Source organism: Setaria italica, chromosome VIII (assembly GCF_000263155.2).
Source record: "Setaria italica strain Yugu1 chromosome VIII, Setaria_italica_v2.0, whole genome shotgun sequence".
In the NCBI taxonomy this organism is placed as follows: Eukaryota; Viridiplantae; Streptophyta; class Magnoliopsida; order Poales; family Poaceae; genus Setaria; species Setaria italica.
The window spans coordinates 6,652,001-6,669,175 of record NC_028457.1 but is presented as its reverse complement, the minus strand read 5'-3'; the positions used below and the strand labels follow the sequence as shown (position 1 = coordinate 6,669,175).

At 44.2% G+C, this 17,175-nt stretch overlaps 1 protein-coding gene across 1 annotated transcript; it reads right to left on the bottom strand.

Annotated features, from left to right (window-relative positions):
* Positions 1 to 8,372: 8,372 nt before the first annotated feature.
* LOC101777399 lies at positions 8,373 to 15,352 on the bottom strand. The gene is made up of 3 exons (XM_004978866.2): positions 14,992 to 15,352; positions 9,416 to 11,300; positions 8,373 to 9,307 (listed from the first exon to the last, which is right to left on the bottom strand). The coding sequence occupies exons 1-3, from the start codon at positions 15,261 to 15,263 to the stop codon at positions 8,645 to 8,647; spliced, it is 2,820 nt and encodes a 939-aa protein (XP_004978923.1). The 5' UTR covers positions 15,264 to 15,352; the 3' UTR covers positions 8,373 to 8,644.
* Between the last annotated feature and the right edge of the window lie 1,823 nt (positions 15,353 to 17,175).

Genomic DNA, 17,175 nt, shown 5'->3' with positions numbered 1-17,175 from the left:
GTAGTCGATGAAGGGGATTCTCTAGTCTACATCGATCATCATAACCTCCCGGTCTAGTGCATCATTGCCTCGATCGGTGGTTTTAGATGGTGCCGGCTCCACTATGGATGGCTTGTGTAGCTCATGGATGAAGACCTCGATTGGAACTTGAGCTTGAGTAGATCCGAGTTTGGACAAGACGTCTGCAGCTACGTTGTTGTCACGAGCCATGTGATGGAACTCTAGACCAGAGAACTTGTTCTCTAGTTAGTGTACTTCAAGGCAGTACGCATCCATGTTGTCCTTGTGGCGGTCCCACTCATCATTGACATGATTAATGACTAGTAGTGAGTCATCGTATACCAACAACCGCTTAATTCCCAGTGAAACTGCCAGGTGGAGCCTGTGCAGAAGCACTTTGTATTCAGCTTCATTGTTGGAGACCTCCCAGAAGATTTGCAACACATATTTGAGTTGTTCGCCTTTGGGAGAGATTAAGAGTACTCCTGCGCCAGCGCCCTCGAGCTTGAGTGATCCATCGAAGTACATGACCCATTGCTCTAGGCATTCTACCGGTGTGGGTACTTAATTTTCCCGCCACTCTGCCATAAAATCGACTAGTGCTTGCGACTTGATGGCGGTCCTTAACTTGAATTCCAGGGACAAGACTTCAAGTTCAACTGCCCATTTGGAGATTCTTCCTGTTGCATCTCTATTGTGGAGGATATCTCCCACGGGAAAGTCTGTGACGATGGAGATGTTGTGTTCCTAGAAGTAGTGTTGTAGCTTCCGCGAGGTGAGTAGTATTGCGTATAGCAACTTCTGGACTGATGGGTACCTGGTTTTTGAATCTGAAAACACCTCACTGATGAAGTAGACAGGCCTCTATACTTTGTATATATGGCCTGGTTTTGGTCTTTCGACTACGATCGTCGTGCTGACGACATTAGTAGTCACGGTGATGTATAGCAGCAAGTGTTCAGTGGGAGTAGGCGCCGTGAGGACCGATGGCTTTGATAAGAATTGCTTCAATTGTTACAGGGCTTGATCTGCCTCCTCGGTCCAGTAGAATTTGTCTTGCGGCTTGAGTAGTTTGAAGAAAGATAGTCCCCGTTCTCTAAGTCTTGAGATGAATCTGTTGAGGGCTGCCATACATCCAATCAGCTTCTGGACATCCTTGATGCACAATGGAGCGTGCAATTTGGTGATAGCAACAATCTTCTTGGGGTTAGCCTCAATCCCTCGATGACTGATGATGAACCTGAGTAGTTTTCCGGAGGGTACATCGAACACGCATTTTGTTGGGTTGAGTTTCCACCGGTATGCTCGCAAGCTTGCAAAGGTTTCTTCTGGATCCGCAATCAAGTCATCGGGATTTTTGGTTTTTACAACCACGTCATCCACGTACGCCTCTACGTTGCGGTGTAGTTGCTCTTTGAAGCACTCTTGGATGGCTCGTTGATATGTGGCGCCTGCGTTCTTCAACCCGAAGGACATTATGGTGTAATAGAAGGCTCCATACGGGATGATGAATGCGGTCTTGATTTGGTCTTCTTCCTTGAGAGCTATTTGGTAATACCTTGAGTAGTAGTCAAGGAAACAGAGAAGAGCACATCTGGCTGCCGAGTCGATGACTTGATCAATCATAGGGAGCCCGAATGGATCCTTTGGACAGTGCTTGTTGAGGTCCATGTAGTCTACACACATCCTCCACTCGTTGATGTTCTTCTTCCGCACCAAGACAAGATTGGCCAAGCACTCTGGATGATAGACTTCTTGTATGAAGCTAGCTGCGAGTAGTTTGACCAACTCTTTTTTGATGGCTTCTCTTCTATCTTGGGTGAATCGACGTAGTCGTCGTTGCTTGGGCGTAGCTTTGGGATCCACGTTCAGTGAGTGCTTGATCAACTCCCTGGGCACCCCCAGCATATCAGATGGTTTCCATGCGAAGATGTCGCGGTTGGCCCAGAGAAAGTTGATGAGTGTGTCTTCCTATTTGGGGTCAAGCCCTGAGCCAATCAGGGCTGTCTTGGAGCTGCCGCCGGTCTCAAGGTCAATAGCTTTGATATCAACCTCACCTGCCGGCTTGATCTTGGTTGCCCCCAACTTATTCTCTGGGATTTTGAGTTCTGTCGGGGATAGTTTCTTGGAAGCAGCGAAAACTTGCATCATTGAGTTTGGAACCTAAGTAGTCGCTGCTAGCTCCACAGCTTCTGTGTCGCAATCATATGATCTCTTCAAGTCTCCGCGCAGGGAGAGTACTCCCTTGGGTCTTGGCATTTTGAGTACTAGGTACACGTAATGCGGGATGACCATGAACTTGGTAGTGCTGGTCTTCCGAGGATGGCATGATATAATATTTCGAAATCAGCTACCTCGAACCGGATGTACTCGGTCCGGTAGTGATCCTTGGTCTCGAAAGTAACTAGCAAGACGACCTGACCAAGGGGTACAATCGCGTTACCCGGGACAATCTCGTAGAATGGAGAGTTCGTCGGGGTGAACGCATCCATTACGTCGAGGCCCATCTTTCTCAAAGTCTTGGCGAAGAGCATGTTGAGGCCACTGTTGCCATCGATAAGTAATTTTGTGGGTCGAGAGCTTGTGACTACTGGATCCAGGACAAGAGGGTAGCGTCCTAGGTCAGAGAAACTAGTCCACTAATCCTTTCTTGAAAAGGTGATTGGCACCTCAGACCACTTGAGGAGCATGGGTGTTGCTGGTTCAGTGGACATAATCTCTCAGAGGGCTAGTTTTTGGGACCGCTTAGTAGTAGTACTTGGTGTGCCGCCGAAGATAACGTTGACGGTATTGGACAGGTTCTAGAATTTTCCATTGTCGTCCTCATCTCCATCTTCTTTGGCCTTTCCCTTAGCTCCAGAAGATTCTCGCAGATCTTTCATAACTCTACGAAGGCTTATGCAATCCATCGTAGAGTGTTTGGAGTGTGGGTGCCATGGGCACTGCTTCTTCAGGAGCTCCTTGAAAGGAGTCCTCTCTTGATTTCCACCGCTTTTCTTGGAGGAATTGGACATCGCCATGACAGTATTGTCTAGCTTTCTTTTGCGATTTTGACCATGCGAGTAGTTGCCTCGGTTGTCTTTGGGGCGATCGTTGCGATTCTTATCATTGCGTTAGCCATTACTTTGGTTGTTGTTGTTCTGGCTTTTGTTACGACTAGACTTGAACCGCTCAATCTCTTTGTCTTCTTCATCTGCCTAGGCTTGTATCATGGTCTTGAGGGACTTGATATCTTCCGGATGTCTTCTGCCAAAGTCTTGAAACATCTGGCGGTCGTAGAGACCGTTCTGGAAGCACTCTATGGCGTCCCACTCCCTGATGTCCACGATAGTGGCTTTGTTGTCGAAGAAACGACATAGATAACTACGCAAGGTCTCGCCTTGTTGCAGTTTAATTTGCAACAAGTCAATCCTATTGCCAGTACATTGCATTGCCCCTGTGAAGTTGTTTGTGAACGCCGCCTTCAGTTGATTCCATGTGTCGATAGAGCCCCCTTCTAGGAATTCGAGCCATGTAAGTGGCCCTGCTTCCATGTTAATGGGAAAGTAGATGACTTTTGTGTCGTTGTTTCCTCCAGCCTCCTGGACTGACAACGAGTAGCACTGCAGCCATTGAACTGGGTAGTCGATGATGTCACGAGCGTCGCGATTCTTGTTGATCTGCTGGCGGAGGTCGCGCAGTTTCTCAGGCTCCGATTGGGGTCCACGGTGGCCACGGCCTCCTGAGGTTCTCTTCTGACTATCTTCTGCCCTGTGCTGACTTGGTCTGGGGTTATCAATTCTAGGAACCTCGTTTCTAGCAGCCTCGTAGTGACTTGGATGCCTGCTGCTACTGCCATGGTGGGAAGAGGTGCGTCGAACTAAGCTGATTGGGTTCTGTTGATCCGAGTTGCTCCTACGCATGCTCCACCAGCAGAGCTAGTTTCCTGGTGTACTTGGTTTGTGACATTGCTCGTGTAATTAGATCAATGGATGCGATGGTGGTGAGAGGAGTACGGTGTTGACACAACTGAACTGCTTCAAACACATGATCTAGGTTCATGATGGGTAGGTCAGATACAAGGCGACGGCAACGATCTTCTCGTGCCGCGTTTCTTGCACGCCGATGATTCCTTTGACTCTCGATCTCTTCTCCTTGTACATTGGCGGAGAGCTCATCCGCTGACACATCATCTGGATGGCGCTCGCATCGCGGATGTCTTTCTGGTGGTTCTTCACCATCGCCATCTTGATGAGCGATGATGGTGAGTAGTTCTCGCTCCAAAGAAAAACTAGCCAAGCTTGACTTGACAATCTCTGTAGGGCTGTCTTCTTCGTAGATGGGAGACAGAGGTGTGCCCTCCTGGTATGTGAGAGTGTCGAGGTATGCAACAAGGTGTGACTTGTCATCCCTGGTGAGAGCAGATGGCTTCATATCGGGCCAGTAGATAAATCTGTCTTGTGGAGTAGATGTGATCACCAGGCCCCGTTGTGGACCTGATAAAGGGATTTCCTCATCCGGACCCAAGTAGTAGTCGAGGTCCTCGATCCAATCCGAGTTGGACTAAGATATGGAGAGGGTGGCTTGGTAGACAGCACCCAGGTTTCGGAGTCCGAATAGGAACCGACTTGTACTGTAGACCGATTCGCATGATGGCATAAACGCCAGCTCATGGGAACCAGTCCGACTGGTAGGAGAAGTCGAGTTGTACTCGGACTCGTCACTGGGGCCTCGGAAGAGGTTGAAAATTTTGTTGAATTTTTCAATGAAGTTCTCCAAAGCTTGGTGATGGAGGTTGATATCGTAGTGCTTCTCCTCCAGGGCTAGCACGATGTGGTGGTGGAAGTTTATAACACCGTCTGAGACGCAGACCTAGGAGCCGAAGATGAACGTCACACCTTCTTCAAACGTGACGATTGGCTTGATGATGATTTGAGCCATCGAGTTCACTGATGGATCTTTGGCAAGAGCCCCTACCTAGCACGCCAGCTGTCGGTGTTTAGACCCAGCAATCTACTGAAGGGGTACCCGAGGTAGTGTTTGGTGAGTGGGGCTCGCCGAAGTCCAAGAACTCGAAGATGAACTCAAACACATGATTTAGACAGGTTCGGACCACTTATGTCGCGTAATACCCTATGTCCTATGTGTTGATTAGATTGTATTGATTGGTGTTGTTTGGAGGGGTCCCTGCCTCACCTTATATTGCTGGGGGCAGGGTTATAGGTCGGTTATTTTACAAGAGTACTAGTCGGATTCAACTAGAGAGTCATACTCTAACTGCTACGAGTAGTTTCCTAATCCTCAACTAGTCTTTGTCCTCCACGTAGACCATGCCGTCCTGCACCGTAGTCTCCATGTCTGACACATCTCGGTGTATAGCCCCGTATTGTAGGATTGTCCAAGCCACTCAGTGGGTCCATAGATGTATGGCTGATGGATGCCTCGGTAAAAATTACCGTGTCGCCACGCTAGGAGTTTGCATTCTTTACCTCATTTACTTCCGCATTTCTTATTACACTTACTTTCCGCATTTACCTTTCCTAGAATTGCCATGTGTTGTTAATAGGATTGGAACCTAGGGTGCAAAACTCTTTTACGGTAGAGATAGCAACACATAGAAAAAACTAGTGCACATCTAGATAGAATTTGGAATAGGTTTTTATATGTGCTTGGAGCCTTAGTTTTTTTAGAACACCCAATTCATTCCCTCCTCTTAGGGTGTCACGGTCCCTTCAGACGCTCCGTTGCAACATTCAAAGTTAAACATAAAAGTTAGCTATCTAATTCTGATTCTGAGATAGAAAATTCCCACCACAATATGACACCATGTTTCATACAACAATAGGATATTGTTGATCTATCTAGAGGAAAATAGAAAGGCACCCCAACAAAATAAAATATGTGCTGCAACAAATTTAAATATCTGTTGCAACAGATTGAAACAATTACCCAAAAACACTGCAACATGCAATCGAAACACATGTCACATCCGTCCAAATATCCTACAGCATACTTATCATCGAGGAGTGAGGCTGCTGTACAGCAAATCAAAGTAAACAAATAATGAGACAAACGTCTAAAATTGTTGCAACATTCATCCAGAATAGGTGCAACACCCATTTAAATGCCGATGAGGTGTGGGTGACTAGCGTTGTGCCAGCAGCCATCGCGGTGCAGGACGACGCGCCCGCACACTCCGTCTACGTTTAAGGGAGCTGTCCAATTTGTTTGGCACTGTGCCGGATGGTTTTTGCCAGATATATCGTTGTTCCTCAGTCTGAGAGTGTTCAGCAAGTTCAGCGAGCTGATAGAAGACGGAATGAAAATGGTTAACTTGTCATTGATAACAACGCTTGGGCCTGGACTCTGGCTCTTGCTATGCTGGCTCTAGCAGCTTGATCTCCAGGTCCAGCTACAGCCACTGAAGGTCTTGCCCTCTAGGCTGGTATCTTATTGCTTCCCTCGACCACGAGATGGTTACCAGATATCGTTGGTCCTCAGTTTGACTGTGTTCAGCAGGTGCAGCTACCTGATAGAAGACGGTATCACACTGCTTAACTTGTCAGTTGACAACTATGCCTGGACTCTGGCTCCGGCCATAGATGATAAACTGACTTTAGCGGTGGAAGGAATCGGTGCTCGTAGCCTAAGAGGGGGAGGGGGTGAATTAGGCACACTTACAATCCTTAGCCTATGGCTTCCATTATTTGCTTCAAAACATAAGCTAGATCATGCTATCTAGATAAATGTAACTAAGGTTGATCGAGTGAAACTTCCCACCCACAAAGAGTTTTGCAACCTAAAGCCAATCCTATCAAGATACTACTCTAGAAAGTAAAGACACTCAAGTTGCAAGTATGAAATGCGGAATGTAAAGAGTGGGTTAGGAATGATGCAAACTTAGCACGACGATTTATCCCGTGGTATCGGTAGACAAATGCCACCCCTAGTCCACGTTGGAGCTCCACCAAGGATATGCTCCCGGTCACCAAGTCTTTCCCGGTCAAGGTCTTGGACTCACCACAAAAGCTCTCGCCTAGCCGGATGAGACGCTTGCCACTAAGACAAGGCTCACTACTCCCTCTCTTCCGGTCACCTTGACGCCGTCTCCACTACGAAGCTTCTCCACTAAGGAAGGGGTCTCCTCGTCCCCGCACACGATCATCGACGCCGATCCACACCAAGCCGGAGGATCGAAGACTTGCCGGTGAGCCACAAAGGCACCAAGGCACCAGGGGATCAAGCTTACAATGGTGGTTCACTCCTTGAACTAATCACAAGGTACCAACACCTTACACTTACTCTCTCTAAGCCTATCCTAGCACTAATCACTATCTAAGCTTGTGCTAATTGCCTTTGGATGATTACTTTAGCACTTTGGTGGTATGGATGTGTTCATGATGTATCTTGCACTCCAATGGACTCCTGCACACTCCAGCAACTTCAAATGGGCTAGTGGTGGGGTTATAAATAGCCCCAAAGCCTCATAAAGTTGTTGCTCCAACAGCTAGTTAAAGTATACCATCGGATATTCCGATGGTCATTTTGGGTAGGCATTGGAACATTCGGTGCCTTCTGCTGACGTATATAGCCATTGGACCCCTTGCACAAATTCATCCGATGCTTCATTCGGTGGTACCATTGGAACATTTAGTGCTAAAGGACTTCTGGCCAAAACCTCTTTGGAACTTTCCAAAGTAAATATGCTTCGTCCAACGGTCACCTCCCATAGGCGTCGGATCATCCGGTGCTTCTAACTTCCATACCTTCGCTCACCAATTTATCCGACGCTACTAGAAAACATACCATCGGATCATCCGGTGGTCTTGACATAGACAGCTGCCAGCGCATTGTACCGATTGCTCCGATGCTTGCTCGGACGCATGCTTTGGATTTTCTCTGTCATTTGGGTGCTTGAATATCATAGAATAATCCTAGATACCTTGGTTTGGTCACTTGAATACCACCATTTGGATACGGAAAATACTGTCATTTGGATTTCTTGAATACCATGATTTGAATGTTGTCTTGGTTTGCATACTTGGGATCTAGAAAATCTACAAAGTACAACCTTGACAAACCATTAGTTCCATGACTAAGTTATCACTTAATCACCAAAATCACAAACTATGATCTAATGGGGCCATGTTCGCTACAAGCGGCACGATCTCCAGATTTGGCTACAATCTCTGGTGGCAGGTACTTCTTGGTCATGCTAACAGTACACAAATGTTTTCAAATACTAGGAAAAAGCATTTTGAAGTGCTACAATTGATTGTCATAGTAGACCCATGTCAGGTAATAAAAATATTACGAAAATTAAATCAACTCTTTAATACAATGTTATTCCAGGCACATTCAGATCAAGGATGATGATTACATGAAACCTGCAATGCTTGGAACTGGAATGGTTGGTCATTATTATATTCCAGGATAGTCACAAGTCACAACCGCAGGTTCAGGAAATCCCAGTGTTTCAAACAAATACAGCACAAGTGTAGCACAACATGTTCATAAGAAGGGTACATTATGTTTGATAACAGCACACCATTGATCTGAACAAAAGAAAAAAATGAAATAAAGTAAGGCACATGAACGAGAGCTGGAGATTTACGTAATTATTTGTGCTGGAGAAATTGAAGAGCACAAGGGTTGCAATCACAGTTTATCTTCTAACCAACTGTACTTCTTTCTTCTCAAGATCAGATACTTTCTTCTCAAGTTCAGAGAGGAGAGGCCTGACAGTCTTCTTTAGTCCGAAATCAGTCCCAGCAAAAATCATGCAGCTTTCAAGGTTAGACATGATTTCTGAAGCCTTAGTGAGTGACTGGGCAAATTTCTTGTTTCTGAAGCGTTCAGCATACGGTTGGGACTGCATCATTGATGCTGCAATCCGACCACACAGCTTCACTATTCTCAGACTGTCAGCTCTTAGCTGACAGTTGTCATCTATTATGGTCTTGAGCTTGACCACAAATGCGTCACCTCCTAGTGCTTTCTCTTGGATAACATCATCTGCACTGATCAGTTTGTCACATATCACCAGAGCAAGGGATAATAATGCTTCTTGCAGTTCCTTTTTAGCGGTTTGTTCCTTATTTTGTTTATTTTGTTCATCAGATGACTTCCTTCGGATCATGCTTTTGCCTCCTGGCGCAATATCTTTCTGGTTTTCTTCATCTTTTCCTGGCGGCACAAAGTTTTTCTGGTTTCCTCGATTGTTCTTTTGGGAACGTGTCCACGTCCTGGACTGTGGCTTGTTCTCTTTTTCATCAGAAATTTTGCCTTCAGGTTGGTCACTTTTAATGGACAGTATTTCTGTGACCACCTGCAACAATAATGTGGCTTAGTTTTCAGGAATAAGTACTTGTACGAGGGGAAAAAATCAGAACCAGAGATGTTTGAATTACATAGATGTACAGATTGGTACACTCACCTTTGGCAGCAATAATTCCTTCATGATTTGTTTGTGTTTGTTCCAATCACAGTGTGTACAAAAGTTCTCCAAGATCTCAGCAGCTATTGTTCTGTAAGTGATGTTGTTTGTAGCATCAAGCAGTTCAGTGAGATGAGCAACAGTGTTTTTCTTATCCTCAATAGTTACCTCAATTGGAAGTGCAACAGTGTTCTCATCATCAGGTAATCCAGTGAGAGGAGCAAGGCTGTCACTGTCACATGCTTTCAGGATGAAATCAGGGTTAGTCTTACTGTTGCTTGTCAGCAATACTAGGGTTCTCCCAGCCGTGACTATGAGTGGGTTTGTCCTCGAATCAGGCTCTTGTGTCCCTTGGTCAGCAAGGAAGATCTGCAGCTGCTTCTTGATAAGGTTCTCTTTGGTTTCGCTGGTGAGGTCGACAGACGAATCCAAGGTCAGCTCTGTGAGGATCTCCATGGCTCGCATCAGCAGCTGCTCCTGGGTCTCCAGTCCAATTCCAGTGCCCTGATCAAGAATGCCCTTGAGGTTGCTCATTGCATGCTCGTTTGAGGAGATGTCAAGGCGAAGCCTTGTGCTGATATCCTCAGGAGCATGGCTGATGAGCTGGTATATAACCTTGAAGGCTGCGTTTACCACGTGGGCCCAGTCACTCATGTTGATATCTCCGGAGAAGGTGCCGGAGTAGAGGGGCGCCGTGATCATGTGCAGGAGGCCGGGAGCGCTGCATATGTCGCTGCAGTTGTGGTGGTCGGACGACGCGAGCCTCTCCAGGATCGCCAGGCCTTGAAGGATGAGCTTGTTGCAGCCGCCGTCTTTCTTGCCGCCGTCATCACCCACCTGTTGGTCGTAGCTGACCCAATCCAAATATATTTCCCGCAAGAGGCCGTACCAATTCTTGCTGCGTTTCTTGCCGCCGTCATCACCCACTTGTTGGCCGTCGCTGTCCCAATACGTCGTCGCGGTGCTCTCGTCTTGGAGTTGGAGCAGGGAGGATATGCACCGGAGAGCCCCTGGGAACTGGGGTATATGGATGTCACCGGCGAGATGTGCCACGATGCCTGCGGCGCACTCTCTCATCTCCCTGTCGCCTCGGCCTCTCCATGCCAATGTGTCAATGAGCTTCTGAATCTTGGGCCTCGAGGGGAGCAGCAGCGACCTGACGTCCGCCCCATGCCTGATGAACGTGGCGAGCATCCTGGCTCCAAAGAGGTTGTCTTCCCACGATTCGGAGTCCAGCAAGTCGGCAGCGTATCGGCTGAGCGACCGGCCACTGATGGATGCAGGGTCCCCCTCCCGCCAGCATTTTGCTCCGGTGTCAGAGAGGTACATATTCACCAATTTGGTGCCCCAAACTTGGGTTAGCTTGGAATCTCGACTGACGAGAGGGACAAGAAGAAACTCAACGAACCCATTAGCAATGATGAACACCAAGTAGAGCACAAATTGGCAGAGAATCAGCCAATAGAACATGATCAGTGCCGGCTTCAAGTTCCCCTTGCTGGCGTCTCCGTCCGTGTCACCGTAATCAGGCTGCAGTATGCGCCACAATGCGAGAGCAAAGCAGGCGATTGGCCCAAGGAAGCCGTAGACGGACATTACAAAGTAGAACGCCACGCAAAGTAGACAGTACAAGGGAAAGGGAAAAATAATAATAAAGAAGAGGACAAGAAGAACAAACACGGGACCAGCAAGAACAAATGCCAGACAACAATGGGATGATAGTAACGATCTGAGACTCCGATACGACGTCTCATAAAACTCACTCTTATTCCGCTTCAAAATATCAAACCACTCCGATAAGTATGTCCCGATATTTCCAGTTGGTCCCGGAAGAATTAGTTTAAGCAATTTGATGAACAGTCGGTCCCGCAAGTCGTTGAAGATGCTGCAGGTGCCATATCAAATGCAAATGTCAGCACTGGGAATACAATATACTATCATTGCCGGTTTTTACAGATGATTATAGTGTAATAGTTCTTAATTTTCTCTAAATATTCTTGTGCCATGAATAATGAACTTGCAACCTAGTCTGTCATAAAAAAAATCATATAAGTAATTTGCAAGCATTGTTTGGATAAAATAGACCCAAAACTAAATTAAATTAATAAACAGACATGTGCTACTCTGTTTTTCTCTTTCTAATTGATGCTAAACTATCACATCATCAGGGTGCCAGGATGTTATATACTCCCTTTCTTATTAGATGTCATATTTGGTTTGTCCTAAATTAAACTTGGCTAACTTTAACCAAGTTTATAGAAAAATATAATAACATCTACAATACCAAATTTATTTCATTGAATTCACCATGGAATATATTTTGATAGTGCATATAGTTGGTAGAATGGTAGCATAGATATTGTTATATTCCTCTATAAACTGGTCCAAGTTGGATAAATTTGACATAGGACAAATCTAATGTGACATCTAATAAAAAACAGAGGGAGTAGCTGCTCTGTTTGCTTAGAAGTCTAATGATGGGACCCACACAAATATTATTGCCATGAATCCGTCAGACTAATCTGCCAAATAACTCATGTATATTCCCATTAACCTGCCAAATATCTACTCAAGAGTATTCTCAATAATTCCCCATAGCTTTGTTCTGTTCAGTATTTATCTCAAGAGGCTAATAGCTTTCCTAGTACAAATTGACATATTTTCCTACCATTTTAACAAATTACCAACACCATAACTCATTGTAAACTCATTATCCACGGTTACAGGAAGCACTTAATCAATTATAATATAAACCGCTACCAATTTAAAAAGTTTTATGGCGAATGCTACACACACTAAACACACAATAAACCCATAGCATTCAACAAACACACACGCATGCGCATTTCTTCAATACGGTAGGAATTTATGAGACATATAAGAAATCACGTAACATGATATTTTCTCACATAAGGCACACATGTCGAGAAGTCTTAATATTGGTGGATACAAGCGCCGAGTCCAAGAATGCACCCACAACAGACTGGACACCTGAACGCAACCCACGTATAGAAATGGATATTTTGTTCTCAAGAATTAGGTAAAAGGTGTAGACTATTTACAAAAATATGGGTATACATGGTGGCTAACCACCACCGGATATTCATTTGGTATACTCGCTCCCCGTAATAGCAACTAGCTAGAGTAAGCCATCCCTTGTCAGTTGCCCGAGGGACCCACTATGGCCGGTTCAGAGTCGCTAGTTTTGTGGGAACTTCCAGAGATGTTTATCTTTAGGGCCTGTTTGGCTCTGAGGTGTTAAAATTTAACACCCGTCACATCGGATATTTGGATGCTAATTAGGAGTATTAAACATAGGTTAATTACAAGACTAATTACACAGATGGAGTGTAATTTGCGAGACGAATCTATTAAGCCTAATTAGTCTATGATTTGACAATGTTATGCTACAGTAACTATTTGCTAATGATGGATTAATTAGGCTTAATAGATTCATCTCGCGAATTAACACAGGATTCTGCAATTAGTTTTATAATTAGCTCATGTTTAGTTCTTCTAATTAGTATCCGAACATCCGATGTGACACTATTAAAGTTTAGCACCTCATATCAAACACCCTCGCATCTTCTTTAAGGAGGCTACAATATGAATCTAGTTAAGGGTTCCAGCTTTAAATCCTATTAGGCCGCTGTAGATTAACAACTATAACCCACCAACCTCCCACCTCTACTGTCTTTCAACATTTTTTACACTAGATTTAATAATCTGCTAACATTACGTCAACATTTTAGATAGGCTCGTTCAACATTTCATTGGGGATCAGAATTCTAGTATCACACTCACTCAGGTTAGTTGCTCCCCACTTGTGATACATGCTGCTTCAACATTTTAGTACAACCATTTCAACAATCTACGAACCCTAGCTTAAACATTTTGGGTAGGCTAATTAAACATTTTAAAAATTCCAAGATCATCACTCACTTAGTTTGCTTCCCCACTTGATCATCACCCACCTTATCTTGTCTATTCATCTACCACCTACGAATCTCAAAGACTAATGTTACGTGTGAGGAAAAACTTCGTAAAGCTATATCAGTTTCGTGCTTCTTTTATGATGATGTGACCCATGAGCATCATGGACTGTGCCATATGGTGGGCCGAGCAAGAAAAAAGATTTGCTGTGATGCATGTCGAATGCCAAGCAAAGCTTGGATAAAACAGGCTTGACCAGGGAAAAACAGGGGCTGCATGCGGGCCCGCAGGAAAAAAGGGTGGGGCGCAAGCTTGCATGCGGCCAAGAATCTTTCCGTTCGATTTACATCATTGGTTCCCTAAAATGAGATATCTATGAATTAGAATCCACTACGGGACACAGTAGTTTTGCCTAGTGCTATGGCACTCGGTAAAGCTCCAAAACCACTCGGCAAACTCTTTGCCGAGTGTACGTAACACTCCGTAACTGACACTCGGCTTCGATTTTAACAGCAAACGCTCTTTGCCGAGTGTTTAAGCGAGTTCCTTAAAATGAGATATCTATAACTTAGAATCCATATTGCATGTTTAAGTGATATTTAATATGTACTAAACAAATTATGCATAACGGATGCTATCGGATAAATAACATAAGTTGCCTCTTATCTACTGTAACTTTCAAGATGGTGTTAAATTGGGCCAACAACAACTACAACTAGGCCACATGGCCATCAACACCAGTACTAATAGGTTGGTACATTTCAACGAGATATATCTAGTGGAGCAGGTTTTCATCATTTTACTGTTAGCTTGATTAGCTCTGGGCTATTTTATGTGAAGAAGTGAGGTGCACAAGACTATGTTGGTGAGCATGCGCACAAATTCAATTTAGTCCATGGTGAGCTTGTGCACAAACTTAATTTAATCCAAAAGATCTAATCTGAATGGTCCACACAAGAGGTAGCTGAAATATCCCCTCATCCCACTCAATGATTTATTGGACCAAATTAGAAATATGGCTAAACAGTATTTAAGAAAATTGAATATTTGTGGAAAAAATGTTGAGTCAAAAATAAATGTTGAATCAAATAATCTTATCTTATACAATTTTCTGACTAAAGATTTTTGAACCATGTTGAGTCAAAAATGGTATGTCAGATCAAATAGTCTTATAAAAATTTTTGGGAAAATATTTTAATATATCGAGTCAACTACAGATGCTGGATCACATAGTTTTATAGAAAATGGTTGACCCAACATTTTTGACAAAATGAAAAATAGACAAATCTAAAAAAAGTTGAGCCAATATCTTGAATAATATTGAGTAAGCTAAAAATGAAGGACCAAAAAAGTATTCTAAATAAAGTCGAGCCAGTATTTTGAAAAATGTTGAGTCATCAAGAAACATCGGAAGAACTAGTCTTATAAAAAGAGTTGATCCAACATTTACAAAAAATATTGAGTTATCAAGAAAATGGTGGATTAACTAGTATTATTAAAAACAATTGTTTCCCAAAAAAAAGGAAGCGCCCTAGTCAACGTGGTTACCCTGCCCATTGCTAAAGCCTAAGAAGGGTGGATTCTGAAGTGTCAAGCAAAAGGCAAGTTGAAAAGGAAGAGCAATGTGAATGGGCAATGTTGACCTGGCTGCCTGCAGCATGCTAATGGTTGTGAGGCACCAAAAATCCTTGTTCTGCAGCGCGGTGACGAAGCCGCCCAGGAGGACTACCGTCGACCATGTGAGCGCCAGGTAGCCTAGCCCCGTCACGGCCATTATGAGGTACATCCTGCAGGCTACGTACCCGCTGAGGATAGTACTCTCACCGGGCCGCCGCAATGGACTCCGATGCGCCGTCGGCGGCCGCGGGTTGGATCCCCTGCCCTCCCTCTTCTCGCCTCCCACGCTTCCGGCCATCCTCCTCCTCGCCGTACTAAAGCGTCACTTGCTGGCTGGCTGCAATGAAGCAGCAGATGAATGGGCTCAATGAGTATAATAATGGTCCAGAGTTAGTTTGGCGGAACAAATGATGTACAATGCAGTGGTATTATAATGAAATGGGCTACATGAGCACCTACTACAAGGCTGCAATGGGCCCCAAATATCGGCCACGAGGAGAGAAGGACGTGATGGCATAAATTCCTCAGCTTTGCTTTTGTCCTTCGTTGAGCTTTACCCATTGCCCACGCAAGGTATGATTGGCTCTTACGTTTTGGTTTTCGCGTTTTTGTGAAACACAAATATACACATAGAAGCATTAGGATAGGTGCCCAGATGAAGGCGTGTTTATGTTGGTTTTATTTTAATGACTATCGATTCTTTTGGAATGGGAAATCGCTGTCCATTTTTAGCGTACTGACAATGATAGACCACAAAAATGTTATGTTTTGTAATAATAATGGTAGCTTATGGTAGCGCATAGAGGTCACCTATCAATGATGATGGAAAAGGTACTTATGCTAATTTAGGGTAATAAAGCATCCAATGTTATTGGTGACAGGCAGTTCAATATCAGGTTGTTTTCCTTTTCTTTCTGGCTCCCCAGGTTTTTTTTTTCCTCCCCAGTTTATTTTGTTCGCCCCCGTTCGTTTTCATCTTACCTGGAGAACGTCATGAATATCTGACGTTTCGCACTTCACCAGACATACTGGTAGGCGAGGTGGTCAGAAAAGGAACTGATTCAATACTCCACCTCGTAAGAAAAGAATCATGGAATTCTTAAAAAGAGGGAGAGAGGAATCATGGATAAGCCTTACAGAGAGGAAGCTGATGTGCCTCGCTTCCTCCCGCAGGCACGTAAGCAAGGAGCTTGCTGCTACTGTAATGCAGAAGCTAGAGCTGAAGTTGGTTGTTTGGGTGGAGACGATACGTCCTGGAGAAGAAAGATTTTAAGGCTTGTTCGAATCAGCTAAAATAAGCCGTAGTGCCAGCTTTTTTTTTTTTTTACTTCTCTCTGTTTTTACTGTTCAAACAGTCAAAAAAAAAAAGCTGGGTAGCGGCCTTTATAGCCGCACAGAGAGTGCTCCTGCCACGTAAATCGATGGAAAGATTCTGATATAGGCGCTGCCGAGCTCTTTTATCTTTCTTCTCCTGTCTACGATAACTGAACTTTATAATTGGTTACCTTTCTTCTCCCGTCTACGATAACTGAACATTATTATAATTGGTTGATGCTACAGACTAATCTTTTTATATACTAGTGGAGACGCACGTAAGGCAGGCACGTATTTTCAAAATATCTAGTAAACAAAAGTTAGTCTTTATATACTAGTGGGGACACACGTACCGCAGGCACGCATTTTGAAAAGATCTAGTAAACAAAAGTTTTATATTTATAAAAAGTAGTGAATAATATTTTATATTTATAGCAAAGATATAGATGTGGTAAGTATGTATTTTTTTCACAAACTAATAAACACGAATTTTATGTTCATCAGTAACCTACAATTTAGCATCACACATAATAAAATTATTTAGTAACCAAAAGACTTAATTGAGAAAATAATAATTATATTCAACAATTTAGCACGAGTTTTGAAAAATCTATTCAATAAAAAATTTATATTCATATATCAAAAGACTTCACTGCACCGACCCTCGTACGTGCTCGCGCGAAACCATCGTTGGTGCGAGTGATAGACCCGCTACCACAGGTCGCGCGAAACCATCGTTCGTGCCAGTACCACAGGGCCGATACAAATGAGGGTGCGTTATTCATGTCAGTGTCGGAACCAGTGTCAGTGTCAGAACCGGCAAGAATGGGACGTTTGGTTCCCTTTACTTATTTTTAACACGTGTCACATCGAATGTTTAGATACTGATTAGGAGC